The sequence below is a fragment of the Nycticebus coucang genome, chromosome 9 (genome assembly GCF_027406575.1).
Source record: "Nycticebus coucang isolate mNycCou1 chromosome 9, mNycCou1.pri, whole genome shotgun sequence".
NCBI lineage: Eukaryota > Metazoa > Chordata > Mammalia > Primates > Lorisidae > Nycticebus > Nycticebus coucang.
Genome location: NC_069788.1, coordinates 132879675 through 132895927, shown reverse-complemented (window position 1 = coordinate 132895927; position 16253 = coordinate 132879675). Strand labels below are relative to the sequence as shown.

At 37.4% G+C, this 16253-nt stretch overlaps 1 protein-coding gene across 2 annotated transcripts in view; it reads left to right on the top strand.

Moving 5' to 3' along the window:
* Positions 1–16253, top strand: part of KCNH5 (potassium voltage-gated channel subfamily H member 5) — a 416514-nt gene that overhangs the window by 81737 nt on the left and 318524 nt on the right. For both annotated transcript variants that reach the window (XM_053601259.1, XM_053601258.1), the window contains exons 3-4: positions 5820–5926; positions 10168–10296. In XM_053601259.1, coding sequence (XP_053457234.1) covers positions 5820–5926; positions 10168–10296 — 236 coding nt within the window. The remainder of the gene's footprint in view (positions 1–5819; positions 5927–10167; positions 10297–16253) is intronic.

Below are 16253 nucleotides of genomic sequence, written 5' to 3'. Positions count from 1 at the left end.
ATCCCATGTAGTTGTTTATATATTGTTTCTTATTAGTTTTGAGTACATTGGATACTTTCCCCCTCATTCTTGTGATACTTTACTAGGAACAATGTGTTTCAGCTCCATCCAGGTAAACATAAAAGATGTAAAGTCTCCATCTTTTCTTAAATGACTAAATGGCATTCCATGGTAAACATAGGCCACAGTTTTTAAATCTATTCAGGAGTTGATGGGCACTTGGGTTGATTCCATGTCATGGCAATAATTACCCTTGTTTAAAGTTTTAAATGTTTCTTCTTTATGAAAGAGGCTTCTGTTATTTTTCTTTTTTTATACTGAAAAATAAAAGTTTATTCATTTAAATAAATAGAAGTTAATAGAAAATGGGGTAATTAAAAAATTTTACTTTTCTATAAAAGTATTTGTAGTATTAATCTAATGTTTTTGGGGGGCTGGTGGTGGGGATGGCCTTGTGTTGTTTAACTAAAGAATTCTGATTTAATTGTAGTGTCTTCAAGACATTTTTATACAACTCTTCTGAGCTGAAATTTCTGTTTTGATGGCAATAGTGGCTTTTATTATTATTTTTTATTATTAAATCATAGCTGTGTACGTTAATGCAATCATGGGGCACCATACACTGGTTTTATAGACCAGTTGACATATTTTCATCTCACTGGTTAACATAGCCTTCCTAGCATTTTCTTAGCTGTGTTAAGACATTTATATTCTACATTTAGTAAGTTTTACATGTACTTGGAAGATGCACCGCAGGTGTAATCCCACCAATCACCCTTCCTCTGCCCATCCTCCCCCCTCCATCCTCTCCTTTTCCTCCTTCCTCATATTCTTAGGTTATAACTGGGTTATAGCTTTCATATGAAAGCCATAAATTAGTTTCATAGTAGGGCTGGGTACATTGGACACTTTTTCTTCCACTCTTGAGATACTTTACTAAGAAGAGTATGTTCCAATGCCTTCCATGTAAATGTGAAAGAGGTAAAGTCTCCCTCTTTCTTTAAGGCTGCATAATATTCCATGGTGTACATATACCATAATTTATTAATCCATTCGTAGATCGATGGGCACTTGGGCTTTTTCCATGACTTAGCAATTATGAATTGGGCTGCAATAAACATTCTGTTACATTACCGTTATTTGATCTTTGACAAGCCAAATTAAAAACATTCAGTGGGGAAAAGATTCCCTGTTTAACAAATGGTGCTGGGTGAACTGGCTGGCAACCTGTAGAAGACTGAAACTGGACCCACACCTTTCACCATTAACTAAGATAGACTCTCACTGGATTAAAGATTTAAACTTAAACATGAGACTATAAAAAACTAGAAGAGAGTGTAGGGAAAATTCTTGAAAAAATAGGTCTGGGTGAGTATTTTATGAGGAGGACCCCTCCAGGCAGTTGAAGCAGCTTCAAAAATACACTACTGGGACCTGATCAAACTATAAAGCTTCTGCACAGCCAAGAACACAGTAAGTAAAGCAAGCAAACAGCCATCAGAATGGGAGAAGATATTCGCAGTTTATGTCTCTGACAAAGGTTTAATAACCAGAATCCACAGAGAACTCAAAAGTATAAGCAAGAAAAGAACAAGTGATCCCATCACAGGCTGGGTAAGGGACTTGAAGAGAAACTTCTCTGAAGGAGACAGGTGCACGGCCTACAAACATATGAAAAAATGCTCATCATCCTTAATCATCACAGAGATGCAAATCAAAACTACTTTGAGATATCATCTAACTCCAGTAAGATTAGCCCATATCACAAAATCCCAAGACCAGAGATGTTGGCGTGGATATGGAGAAAAGGGAACACTTCTACACTGGTGGTGGAAATGCAAATTAATACATTCCTTTTGGAAAGATGTTTGGAGAACCCTTAGAGATCTAAAAATAGATCTGCCATTCAATCCTATAATTCCTCTAGTAGGTATATACCCAGAAGACCAAAAATCACATTATAACAAAGATATTTGTATCAGAATATTTATTGCAGCCAAATTCATAATTGCTAAGTCATGGAAAAAGCCCAAGTGCCCATCAATCCACGAATGGATTAATAAATTGTGGTATATGTACACCATGGAATATTAGGCAGCCTTAAAGAAAGATGGAGACTTTACCTCTTTTATGTTTACATGGAAGGAGCTGGAATATATTCTTCTTAGTAAAGTATCTCAAGAATGGAAGAAAAAGTGTCCAGTGTACCAGCCCTACTATGAAACTAATTTATGGCTTTCATATGAAAGCTATAACCCAGTTATAACCTAAGAATAGGGGGAAGGAGGAGAGGGCGGGGAGGGAGTTGGGAGGATGGGCAGAGGGAGAATGATTTGTGCGATCACACGTATGGTGAATCTTACAAGCGTACATGTGAAACTTACTAACTGTAGAATATAAATGTGTTAACACAATAACTAAGAAAATGCCAGGAAGGCTGTGTTAACCAGTGTGATGAAAATATGTCAAATGGTCTATAAAACCAGTGTATGGTGCCCCATGATCGCATTAATGTACACAGCTATGATTTAATAATAATAATAAAAACAAATTTCTGGTACAAATATCTTTGTTATAATGTGATTTTTGGTGGTCTGGGTATATACCTAGTAGAGGAATTATAGTATTGAATGGCAGATCTATTTTTAGATCTCTAAGTGTTCTCCAAACATCTTTCCAAAAGGAATGTGTTAATTTGCATTCCCACCAGCACTGTAGAAGTGTTTCCTTTTCTCCACATCCACGCCAACATCTCTGGTCTTGGAATTTTGTGATATAGGCTAATCTTACTGGAGTTAGATGATATCTCAAAGTAGTTTTGATTTGCATTTCTCTGATGATTAAAGATGATGAGCATTTTTTCATATGTCTGTAGGCCATGCACCTGTCTTCTTCAGAGAAGTTTCTCTTCAAATCCCTTGCCCAGCCTGTGATGGGATCCCTTGTTCTTTTCTTGCTTATACATTTGAGTTCTCTGTTATTCTGGATTCTGGTTATTAAATCTTTGTCGGAGACATAACCTGCAATATCTTCTCCCATTCTGAGGGCCTTAGTGGCTTTTCAATGGTGGCTCGCAGTTGTGTTGCTACATGTACGATCAGGGAGTAAGATTCTGTCGTTGTATTCTGAGATTATTTTATTATTTTATTAGTGGAATGACAACTAAAATTTTTCTTTTTAAATAAAATATACACAAAATTGAAAATGAAGGATAAAAGTTTCTCAGTACTTGAATGATCTTTGGTCTGCTTTCTCTTCTTCCCTTTATTTCTTGGTTTCTCGTCTAGTAGTTCTTAGCTTTGTGTTACAGAAGATGGGCTTGAGTTTCCCCTGTAATTTCTAGTTGTAATGTGGTGTTGTCATCGGAACCTGCTTCTCTTCACCGGGTCTTGCTGGCAAACTATGCTTTTCAGGTTGTAAATTTACAGATTAGTAAAATCAGAAACAGATTTTCCATGAGGGTAATGAATCTAAACCTTCAGGGGCCCTGACTTGAGTGGATGTCCTTCAAGGCTCTGTGCCTTCTTTTGTTTTGTAATTTTGTATTCTTTTCCTTAGAGAGCACTCCATAGGTCATATATGTTTCAGGCTCCATCACACTTTTTATCAGGCTCTGGACAGTACATGAACTCTGAAAACAAGAAGAAAAGCGGTAACAAAGGTAGCCATTTGAACTTTCAAAGTCTTAGTTAAGACAAAAGGCGGATCTGTATTTTCTTTTCTGGTGGAAGAAATGGTCTGGACAATTTTACTAACCAGTAGAACTACGTGTCTAATATTAGATGCATACCTAATGATTTTGAAAGCGTTTAGAATGGATGCTGTAATCTTTGAGTGAGTTCTGTTATGTAAATATCAGACTTCTGCCAAAGTTCTCTTAGAAAATAGAGATACCAATCGTAGGACGGCTTTTATGTAGCTTAGTCATTCACTCCTTCTTGTGTTTTGTTTTGTATTTTCTTTTAGCCAGGGTAATAGTACATGTCTCCTTCAAGATGGAACTTTTACTTTCTTCCCGCTAGCCACTCTTATATAATATTTACCATAAGAAAATCCTCTGAAATGATGAGAATACCGGTGCATTATATATGTAATATGCAGCCTACGTGGTAGTTTAGAAGCATAAAAAAGACCAGGCAAGCTGAAACCATGTGGTATGATCTGACATGCAAAAAATGACTCAATGCAAAAAATTATGATTGTTTTGTCACCTTAAAAATCATCAAAACTTCAAAAATTCTTATTGTTGGTTAGACATGCAGGGAGATTAAAACGATAGTAAATTAATGTGTAGTACACGGTGACTTAGAACATTAGGAATAGTGAGAATTGTTTTTTCTTCGTGAAGAACTTACTGCAAGTCATTGGAACTGTACTTGCCTTTTCCCTTATTATTTAACTTATGATATAAAGAGAGGATCTTTTGTGTCTCTTTGCAAATTGTCATATTCCTTTCTAAGTTTGAATCGACCTCAGAATTTAATCCTGTCACCTTCATTACTGTGAACTGTTTGGTAGAACTCCTTCAATGCAGAAATTTTACTGGTGGTGTTTCCCCTGGGAAACCGTGGTCCATTCTGTCACAGCCACTTTTCCTGATTTATGAGTTCACCTTTTCTTTCTTTCTTTATTTTTTTAAATGTATTTATTTTAATTGTTAACTCATAGCTGTGTACATTAGTGCAATCAAGGGGTACAAGAGTCTTTCAAATGACACCAGTGTCCACGTTTTTATGGTCCTCTGTTTCTTCCATAACTTCATTTATGTCCAATTTGAATTTCCCTTCCAGCATCCTCATTTTTTTATATCTTTGGTAGATGCTTTAGTCTTTGTTGGGTAGTATCTGTTTCTCATGGTCCACTTTTATATAAAATGTCACCTGGGTTTATCACGGAGGGACAAGGAAACACGTGACCACATGCTTTGCTGTCTGTGTGTGGACTGAATTAATAGCTGTGCAGTCACCGGTACTGATAGGCTTTCCAAGAAGTAGTTGGTCACTGGTCATGGTATGAATCTATTATTGATTATTGATTTGTAGACTTCAGAGCTAGCAGAGAAGTTTGTACATTATACAGTTAGTCACAGTTAACAGACTGTGGTAACTGTAACTTGAACTCTGTTGTTATGAAACTGATGTTGTATAACTAAACCGTGGTAATTGAAATCTGTGCTTATCATGAAGTAAGGTGAGAATTGCTTTTCTCTTTTCTTTCTGTCTGACTTCTAGCTTATTTAAACAGAAGTTTAATAATCATGATTAAAATGGGGTTTAGGAACAGGGTGAACAAACTTTCTTCTTTTCTGCTTCATGTTGGAAGGAGAGGATTTGTCTTGGGCCACATATTAAATACACAAGCACTAATGAGAAAGCTGATGAGCTAAAAAAGATCTGTGCATACTATTCGTGGTATCTGATACCACAGATAAGGAAAACAGGCCTCTGATAATCTGCATGCGGCCTGCGGGCTGCAGGTTGGACACCTCTGGTAAAGCCTGGCTCTGTAATCCCAGCCTCTTGGGAGGCTGAGGCAGGAGGATGGCTTGAGCCCAGCAGGTCAAACTTGCAGTGAGCTATGTTTGTACCATTGCACTCCAGCCTTGGTGACAGAGTGCGGCCCCATCTCTAAACAAAACCAAATAAACCTCTTCCCACCCCCCCCAACCCCCCAGAACATAGTTTTAATTCATCACATAGGAGCAACATTGTATTTCGTTACTGTATTTGACTACTTAATCAAAGACAAATATATGATTTCTGTGTAGCATTTGAAGGGCAACTGAAATGGATTGTTTGTTTTTCTTTTTTCTCCACCAGTTTTATGTATGGTGAATTGACTGACAAGAAGACCATTGAGAAAGTTAGGCAGACTTTTGACAACTACGATTCAAATTGCTTTGAAGTTCTTCTGTACAAGAAAAACAGTAGGTATCAAAATTACCAATGCGATATGCCCACTCTATTAATGCTGTTTCGGTAAGTGGCCATTGAATTACGCTGTAGAGAGAGAGTAAAATTCATGTTGTTCTTCTCTTGGCAGGGGGAGAGGTTACTGGTGAGATTAGATAACAAAATCAACAAATGATTCTACTTAGAGAAGCAACCTTTTGAGGAATGGGAGAAAAATTTTAAATGTGACCTTTTTGTATGATAAAGATCCCATAGGTACATGACAACAACACATGAGGTGAAGGGTTTGAGGTTGCCATGAGCTGTGACGCTGTGGCACTCTACCCGGGGGCAGCATAGTGAGACTCTGTCTCAAAAAAAGAAAAAAATAAATAAAAAGTCAGAGAAATTCATTAACCACTTGTAGTTAAAGGAAAAGGTAATTGGTAACGCTGGGTGTGAGCAATTACCTTTCTACCCAACCATAGGTAGTGGGTGACACGGGAATACTTGCTTGCTACAGAGGTGAATCCTTTGCCAGGCCTAGTCCGTTCAGTGTGGAAGGCTATCGCAGGTAGTAACTACTTTCAGAACCAGTTATTCACATTGGGAAAATTTGTAGTGATTGTTGTGAACTGTTCTCTGGAATGAGATTTGTGCATGTTATAATTTCATTACACAATCACATGATGCCTCGTGACACAAACTTTCCATCCGAATTTGGAGGCAAACAAACAGACAAACAGGCAGACGGTATATTCATCAGCTGAGTCTCCTTTCTAACTTCCTTCCTTGGCATGTTACTTACTTCATCTCTTTTTGCTGCTTTCCCAGATTCTCCTTTCTTTCCTTTTGGAAATGAACAGTCCCTTCATAAGACAGGTCAATTTATTCAGTGTTAATGGTAAACGATAGCAAAGTCCATTGTCATCTTCTGTGGAAATTGATGGTTACTAAATCCTTCCTAAGTCTGGGAAACATTTAATGTCACCAGAAACATTTTTTTCATGGTCAGTGGCCTGTTGGATTGTGGAGCGTGAAGTATCATCTCCACTTTCCTCTCCATTATCTATGGAATATTTGGAATTAAAATAAGATTTTTATTTTTGTTATAATAGACTTTTGTTATGACTCACAAAGGCACCTGACAAAGGGAGAGCATTCGTCTTTATTCAATTAACTTATTCTTTTCTGAGACAGAGTCTCACTTTGTTGTCCTTAGAAAAGTGCTGTGGCGTCACAGCTCACAGCAACCTCAAACTTTTGGGTTCAAGTGATTCTCTTGCCTCAGCCTCCTAAGTACAAGCGCCCACCACAATGTCCGGCTATTTTTAGAGACGGGGTCTCGCTCTAGCTCAGGCTGGTCTCAAACTTGTGAGCTCAAGCAATCCATTCTCCTCAGCATCCCAGAGTGCTAGGATTACAGGCATGAGCCACTGCGCCTGGCCGGCAGCACTTGTCTTTAGTTGTTTTACCTGAGGAAGGTCTTACCATCTCATCTTTCCTGTTAGAATTAAGGCCATAGACATATTTCTGTTTGAAGTCATAGCTAAATGTCATTTGGCTCATCACCTCAAAAGCAAACCTTTCCAAATGATCATATCTGTCCTCTATAAGAGAAAAGCCATGGATATTTTCTGGGCCTTTTTTTTTTTTTTACCAGTCCAAAATCCATGTTGATAATTAATAAGAGACCCACATACCAGTAAGTCTTCCATTTTCAAATAGGTTTGCTACACGTATTCCTTGAATGACTTACCATGTGTCCTTAGTTTAGCAAATAACGTCAGAATATTCCATATTACTTATATTACTAAGGTCATTCACTCGGACATATAAGCAGAATAAACAAATCTTTGCCCGATTTTAAATCAACAAAGGCAAGTCCATGGTTGCTGAGTTTCTCAAAAATACCTTAGTGGAGTTTGTGTTTTGTTTATATTGTGTTTCAAATCATGTTAATAATTACTTGAATTTTACATTTCCGAAAGGATAGTTTATATATTTTATATACCTTATGAAACTGTAAATTAAAAGTCTCCTTTCTGTGTATTATCCCCGTTGGGTTTTGTTTTATTTTTTTACTTTCTATGTATTATACAAGAATTCTACCATTTAAAAGCAACTTTAAAACAATCTGGTAAGTGGTTGGCTGAAAGCTTTGAACATCAATTAAAAAATTATATTTTTATGACTATTTAAAAATGTTCAGTAGAAGAATTCACATGTCCATAGAAAACAATTTTGGGAATGCCTAAATGCCTGGCCCTCCCAGGACTTCCGTTAAGTAATTAGGTTAAACACCATTTTGCAAATGGGCGGATTGAGGTGTCCAATTTAGTGTGTGTCACAATTAAAACGTTTCATTTTGGGGCCTCTGTTCTTTAAGTCCAGTGCTCTGAGCAGCATGGGGCTGTTTTTACTGTGGGGGAAAGAAATAATATTTCTGGGGCAATGATTTTAAAATGGCTCTTTCTGAGTATTCAGAGGCTTGACCGCCAGCTGCTCCCAGTAATCAATGCCGGGGCCCTGCTCGGAGTTCCCAGCGGCAACAGTCCTCCCGGTCTGCCCCTCCCAGGCTCTCTGGCCCCCTGAACCCCACATCTAGAAAAAGAAGGCTGTTTCACCAGATACTTGGCAGATACTCAGCCTACTTGGGGAAGTCTGACCACTGTTGCTGGAGAAGTTGAAAAAGTCTACCTTGACCTCTATAGCAGTTTTGTAGACAGCTCTGACTCCTGCCAGAATGTGAAGAGTTGCTGTTTCATAGGAAGGCCTGGCATGTAACAACATCTCTTTCTGTTGAGATTTCCATCAGAATTGGGAAAATGGCTTATTTTGAATGCCCTTAATGTTTATGACCCCTTTGCTCCAAGCTCAGTATGTGGGAACAGCCACAGCCTCTGTGTGCACTGGTGATTTGTGAAACCGTGTACGTCACTCACAGTTCCTGGACACTGTGTAAAGTAAGAAAACAGAAACCAAAGCACAAGCTTCTCTGGGAGATGATGTGATTGTTTTTGAAATCCCTGTCTCATCCTGCAATCAATTTTGGAAATGGCTAAGTCCTTCCATAGACTCCCTGGGGTTGCAGAAATACTTGGTTGTCAGAATTAAGTATTTCCTTAGAAATCTCTGCTCTCTGCCTTTTTGAGCCTGGTAGTTAAGTCATTTCATCTTGTGTTAATGTCGTGTTCCCCTTTATCATGTCATTAGGTGAAGGTTTTTCTTGGCCACAGGTATGGAGATGCTTTTTATGTGGTTTTCACTGGAAACCACCAAGAGGCTGTCAGCTGTCACTGATGGACTAGTAATAGCTGTACATTTGTCTCCTCAAATTATAAACTTACAAAACTTTTATGCTTAAGGTAGAATGCTTGGAGGGGCTTTACTGCACTGCGGCTGGGAGGAAATATGATGGAAAATCTGTCTTTTGATTTTAATGGAACATCCTTTCCGAGTTTTATCACCTGCTAGATAATTACTCCTTCAGTGGTGTTTCTTGTGCCCTCACGTCTGTATTTATTATCTGGCAAATACCAGTTCCTGATTTGTCCCCCGGAGTCTACAGTAGCCTTTGTGGGAGTCCAGCTTTGTTTTGGGTGAGAGAGGCAGGAAGCAGGGGCTCATGAAGATACCCGAGACTCTCACAGATGGAGGGCATGTCTTTTTCTTTTTTAAGGTTGCCTTTAAAGTTTCAGGTAAGGCATCAAGTCTTGGTGATCCCCTCTATTGCGGGAATGCAGTCAAAGTGACAGAGCTATCACGTACATCTGTGTGACCAGTGACGAAGCCTTGGGATAGAAACAGCACTGTGAATGTTCCTTCAGGAGGGCTACTTATCAGAATATCAGGCATTGCTATTGCTATTAATTGGAGACACTTGTCAAAGTGAGAAGAAGAGGGAAGCATGCAGGAGTGATCACACAGGTTGAGACTATCAAAAGGAAGCTGGTGAGAGCAGCGGTGGTCTAGGGACCCAGAACTATAGGTGACGCTGGCCTTCCTTAAGTACCAAGCCTGCCTTTCTATATCCCTGTATCGTGAAGTGACACCCTATGCTTTACTTTAGAATGTGTATATTTAGGGTTGAAAACTATGCTTATTAAATTTGAGCACCTGGTCGTTGATGCAAAAATAAAGGTTTTAAAATTCTTTGTAGCAATTGAAATATTGTTTTGGTGCCGACTCCTGACACAGTTGGCAGCTGGAGGAAAAGGGAAGGCAGGAGGCCTCACCGCGGCTGTGGCTATGACACTCTCTTTCTCTGTTACAGGAACCCCTGTTTGGTTTTACATGCAAATTGCACCAATAAGAAATGAACATGAAAAGGTGGTCTTGTTCTTGTGCACTTTCAAGGATATTACATTGTTCAAACAGCCAATAGAGGATGAGTCAACAAAAGGTAATTTGCAAAACAATGACTGCGCTTAAGGATGAAGCTGTAACTAAAACACTTTCTTATTATTTTAGCAGACTCTGTGGTTAAACTAGAAAACAGAATTCTCCTCCGTGGCATTTCTTTTGCTTCCTGTTCTTACTGGCAATTGTTCAGAATCATTTTTATTCAGCCATATCATTTGAGCAGAAATAGCAGGTCTGTCCAAAATGGAAATAATGGGTGGTTAAATTAAATTATAATAGGAGAGATTAAAATAAGACCTAAGGAAGAAATTTTATAGATTATTTTTAATTTAGAATCAATGAAATCAGAGTTTCAACGTCCAGTTTAATGGTGAACTTTAGAACAGAAGAATGTAGCAACTTGTGGAAGTCAGATTAAAGCTCAGTTGACTCAGTTGATTGAAGTTTTATTAGTTGATCTTTTCAGGTTACTTTTATTTATTCAGTTGTATAATTTTATTTATTCAGCTTTTATTTATTCAGTTGTATATTTTCTTGGGTGACTGTTGCTAGGCTATGTAAAGAATAATTTTGTCATTAAGAGAGTGGCTGGCAACCTCTCAAGTAGTCTTCCTACAGCGAGGCTGCTATAGGAATCAGTCGTCAGTTGCACGTGCCTTTGCTTCTTTTTCCTAATTTATTTTCCCCAATTTTGTCTAAATTAGAAATTGGTGTCATATCAGTGAAGAATTTTAAATACCCTTTATTTTTTTGAGTGACTTTTTATTATTTATTTATTTATTTTTGGCCGGGGCTGGGTTTGAACCCACCACCTCTGGTATGTGGGTCGGTGCCCTACTCCTTTGAGCCACAGGTACCACCCTATTTATTTACTTTTTATTAAATCTTAACTGTGTAAAATTATGGGATACAATGTGATGATTTGATATACAATGTGGAATACTTAAATCAGACTGATTAACATAAACACTTATTTGTTGTGGTCAGACATTTATATTATACTCTTTGTAGTTTTGAAATGTACATTGCATTATGCACAGTAGGTGAAGTACCACCAAATGCCCTCCCCTCCGTCCCCCTCCCTCCTCTCCCCTCCTTCTTTCTGGACTATGGTTGTGTTTTATCATTCATATGGATGTGTAGGTGATGATATATTGATTTCATAATAGTATTGAGTACCTTGGATACTTTTTCCCCATTCTTGAGATACTTTACTAAAAGGAATGTGTTTCAGCTCCATCCAGGTAAACGTAAAAGCTGTAAAGTCTCCATCCTTTTTTAGGGCTACATAGTATTCCACGGTACACATATACCACAATTTGTTAATCCAGTCATGGTTTGATGGGCATTTGGGCTGCTTCCATGACTTGGCAATTATGAATTGGGCTGTAATAAACAATCTGATGCAAATATCTTTGTTGTAAAATGATTTTCAATCATCTGGGAAGATACCTAGTAGAGGAATTGCAGGATTGAATAGTAGGAACAGGAACAAGGAAATCCTTGAGATTTCTCCAAACTTCTTTCCAAAAAGGCCGTATTAGTTTGTAATCCCACCAGCAGTGTAAAAGTGTTCCCTTCTCTCCACATCCACACCAACATCTGTAGTTTTGGTATTTTGTGATGTGGGCTAATCTTACTAGAGTTAGGTGATATCTCAGAGTGGTTCTGATTGGCATTTCTCTGATGATTAAGGATGATGAGCATTTTTTTCATGTGTTTTTTGGCCACTTGCCTCTCATCTTCAGAGAAGTTTCTGCTCAAGTCTCTTGCCCACAAGGAGATGGGGTTGTTTGTTCTTTTCTTATTGATTGATTTGAGTTCTCTGTGGATTCTAGTTATCAGACCTTTGTCGGAAATATAACCTGCAAAAATCTTCTCCCATTCTGAAGGATGTCTGATTGCTTTACTTACTGTGTTCTTGGCTGTGCAGAAGATTTTTAGCTTGATCAGTAAAATGGAGGAAAGGATGGAAATCGAAATTCAAAGAGTAGTTCTAAAGTTGTCTCAAGAAATTAATGAAGTCAAAGACAAAGTCACCAAGGATATGGACATAATAAGAAAAGATATAGCAGAGCTCAAGGAAATGAAGAGGTTATTCGAGATGCTTTGAAGTACAGTAGAATCCCTCAGTAATAGAGTTGACCAGGCAGAAGAAAGGATCTCAGAAATTGAAGACAAGGCTTTGAACAATCCCAAGAATTCAGAGGCTGAGAAATGGAAATCAAAAACAGAACAGTCCCTGAGAGAGCTGAGGAATCACTCCAAAAGATCAAACATTTGACTTACGGGAATTTCTGAAGAAGAAGATGGTCCTAAAGGCACAGATGCTCTACTCCAAGGGATTTTGGAGGAGAACTTCCCAAGTATTGCAAGAGATACAGAAATTCAGATAGTTGATAGTTTCAGAATCCCAGCAAGACTCATTCTAAATAAAGCATCTCCGGGATACATTGTAATCAACTTTGCCAAAGTCAAAATGAAGGAGAAAATCCTGCAAGCAATCAGACGTAAGAAATTATTACCTATAAAGGGAGAAATATTAGAGTGACCGGAGATCTTTCAGCTAAAACTTTTCAAGCCAGAAGAGGGTGGTCCTCAACCTTTAATCTTCTAAAACAAAACAATTTTCAGCCCAGGATCCTGTACCCAGCTAAACTGAGTTTCATTAGTGATGGAGAAATCAAATACTTCACTGACATACACATGTTAAGGAAATTTGTCATGACTAAACCAGCTCCCCAGAAAATATTCAGACTCATTTTCCATAATGACCAACACAATGTTCTACCACCAAAGTAAACTCACACAGAAATTATTGAATAAAACCTAACTTCCACAATGGTGAAAGGATTAAAAATATCCACTGGACTTTTGAGAAACATCACACCCCAAACACTACCATGCCTATCAATTACCTCAATTAATGTGAAGGGCTTAAATTGTCATCTAAAGAGGCACAGGTTGGCCAACTAGATACAAAACTCAGACCTGATATTTGCTGCATACAAGAAACTCATCTTACCTTAAAGGATAAAAAAAGACTCAGGGCGAAGGGATGGACATCTATAATACAGCAAAATGGAAATCAGAAAAAAGTAGGGGTTGCAGTTTTATTTGCAGATACAATAGGTTTTAAACCAACAGAGGTAAGGAAAGATAAGGATGAACACTACATATTTGTCAAGGGAAACATTCAACTTGAAGAGATTTCAATAATTAACCTTTTTGCTCTCTAGTAAATACCCTTAATTTTAATGAAATGTTATTTTTCATCTCTAAGGAAACTAAAAATGAAATGTCTTCCTTTTTGCATTTGGCGATCTTTTCTTATTTACAAAACTGACGTAGACACTTTCATCTTTTCAACTATAATTGTGATTATAGAAAAAAAATCACGTTTGGTTTATTCCTTGCATATGAATTCATATACAGTAGAACCTCTATAGTTGACCACCTCCCTACACTGACCACCTCTTTTAAGTTGATGGAATTTTCACAGACTGGACATGCCCTACATGTACATATTGGTACAGTGGGCCTAGTTCCTTATGTTGACCACCTCTGTATGTTGACCAGTTTGTTACAGTCCCTTAAATGGTCAATTTACACAGTTCTACTGTAAATACTATTGCATCTACTCAGCTTCTGGGTAACATCAAGTTGGAAGAGAAGAAATTTTACAATGTGCAAATCCCTCAAAGTATAATATAGGACAATTCATTTTTGCCTGGGAGATTGAGTATTCGGTTTTGGACTTGTATTACCTATTCCTTTGCCTTTACACACAAACCCAGTGGTTGGGAAATTTAAGATAAGTATAAATACTATTTTTAAAAACATTAGAATAGTTTTGTAATTGCATTTTTGTTTAATGCTCATTTGTTTGTTTTAAAATCCGTAGTCTCCATTCAACAGCTAAAGAAGGCATATTCTTTTCAACTTCAGATGAGAGTGAAATATCCGTAATGTAGACTACATTCTGGGTCATAAAACATATTTTAACAAATTTAAGAGACTCTTATAAAGTATGTTCTCAGGCCACAGTGGAATTAAACTAGAACTCAGTAGCAGAAAGATATCTTGAAAATCCCCAAATAATTTAAAATTAAACATTTTAAAAATAACCCATGGTTCAAAGTTGAAGCCTTAAGGTAAGTCATAAAAATATTCTAAACTAAATAAAAATGAAATACAATGTATAGAATTTGTGGGATGCAGGAAAAGCAGTGCTTAGGGGGAAATATGTAGCACTAAATGCATATATTAGAAAAGAAGAAAGATGTAAAATCAATAACCTAAGATTCCACCTTAGGAAACTAGACAAGGAACAGTCATTTAAATCCAAACAAACTGAAGACAAGAAATAATAAACCTCAGAGCAGAAATCAATGAACCAGAAAATAGGAGAACTTCAGAGAAGATCACCAAACCCAAATCTGGTTCTATGAAGAGACCATCCAGGCTATCCATGCGCTATCCAGGCTACCCATGGACAAAAGCAGACATAAACTGCCTATGTCAGAAATTAAAAAAGGGCCGTCACACTTACCTGTGGACATGAAAGCACAGTGAAGGATGGCTATGAACGTTCCATAGCTCCTGTTGATAATTTGGATGAAATGGACCATCCGTTTTGAAACCATCTTTTTGAAACACACAACTAAAACTCACGCAAGGAGAAAAAGATAACCTCAGTTGCCTTGTAGCTATTAAAAAAGTAGTCAATAATAATCTTTCCAAACCAAGAAAACGCCAGGCACAAATGGTTTCATTGATGAATTCTACCAAACATTTAGGGAAGAAATGGTTACCAGTTCTCCAAGTCTTTTCCAGAAAATAGAAGCAGGGGGAACTCTCCTGACTACTTTATGAGGCCAGCACTATCCTTGTACCAAAACCAGAGAAAGATACATTAAGAAAGGAAAATTACAGACCAATATTTTTTATGACTATGGATGTAAAAATGCTCAACAAAAATTGAATCCAACAATGTCTGAAAAGAATTATATGTGACGACCAAGAGGGATTAATTCCACTTCTATTGCAAGGCGAGCTCAATATTCAAAAACCAGCTGCCGTAATCCCCATATCAGCATATTAATGAAGAAACATCATGATTGTATCCATCGTCATTGAAAAAGAATTTGATGAAATCCAACACCTCTTCCTAATAAAAAACCCTCCCCAAAGTAGGACCAGAAAGGAACTTCTTCAATTTGATAAGAGGAGTCTATAAAAAACTCTGTCGCTAACAGTGGACTATATGTTAAAGTGATATATTTTAAATAAAAGATAAGTGATTAGCATATGATTTGTGATCCGACATATTCTTCAGATGAATATTTCTTTCCTTCACACATGAATGACATCCAGACTGAGTAAAAGGTTTTGTATCATAGTCTTTTCTTCTCAAAAATAAAATGTGTATACTCACCCTAAAGCACCCATACCCTTTATCTATATTTTAAAATTAGCCAATAATAATCTTTAACATACAATATAGATGAGGATTGTTTCTTCTCGCTTACTTTAAGTGATTTTGCAACACAGCTAAAGTGAGTTAATAAAAGTACAGTACTTTCTCTGTTTTAACGTACCGATCCTCCGTGGTAATGTTGATAACTACGTCAACTACTGATGGTACCTGAATGTTGGCAGCATTTTACAGTGAGGTGGGGGAAATGGTGCTGATGTTGAAGGGCTGATGTTTATTTCTGAATTAATGCTTCTTCCTTCATCAGCATCCCCACATCAGAGTCACAGTCCTTTGCAAAGCATAGTCTCTTTTAAATGAATAATTCATTTAAACAAAATGATATTTGAATAAGCTCCAGACAACTCAGACCACTTGATTTTTGAACTTTGGGTTTGATAGGCATTTAAATTAGAATTTATAGGGAAAATCAAACTGCATTGCGAACAGCATTAGAGAAAAATCTCTCTTTCCAGCGCCAGAATTTGAAGAAGAGCTTATTTTAAATAGACTTACTTTGA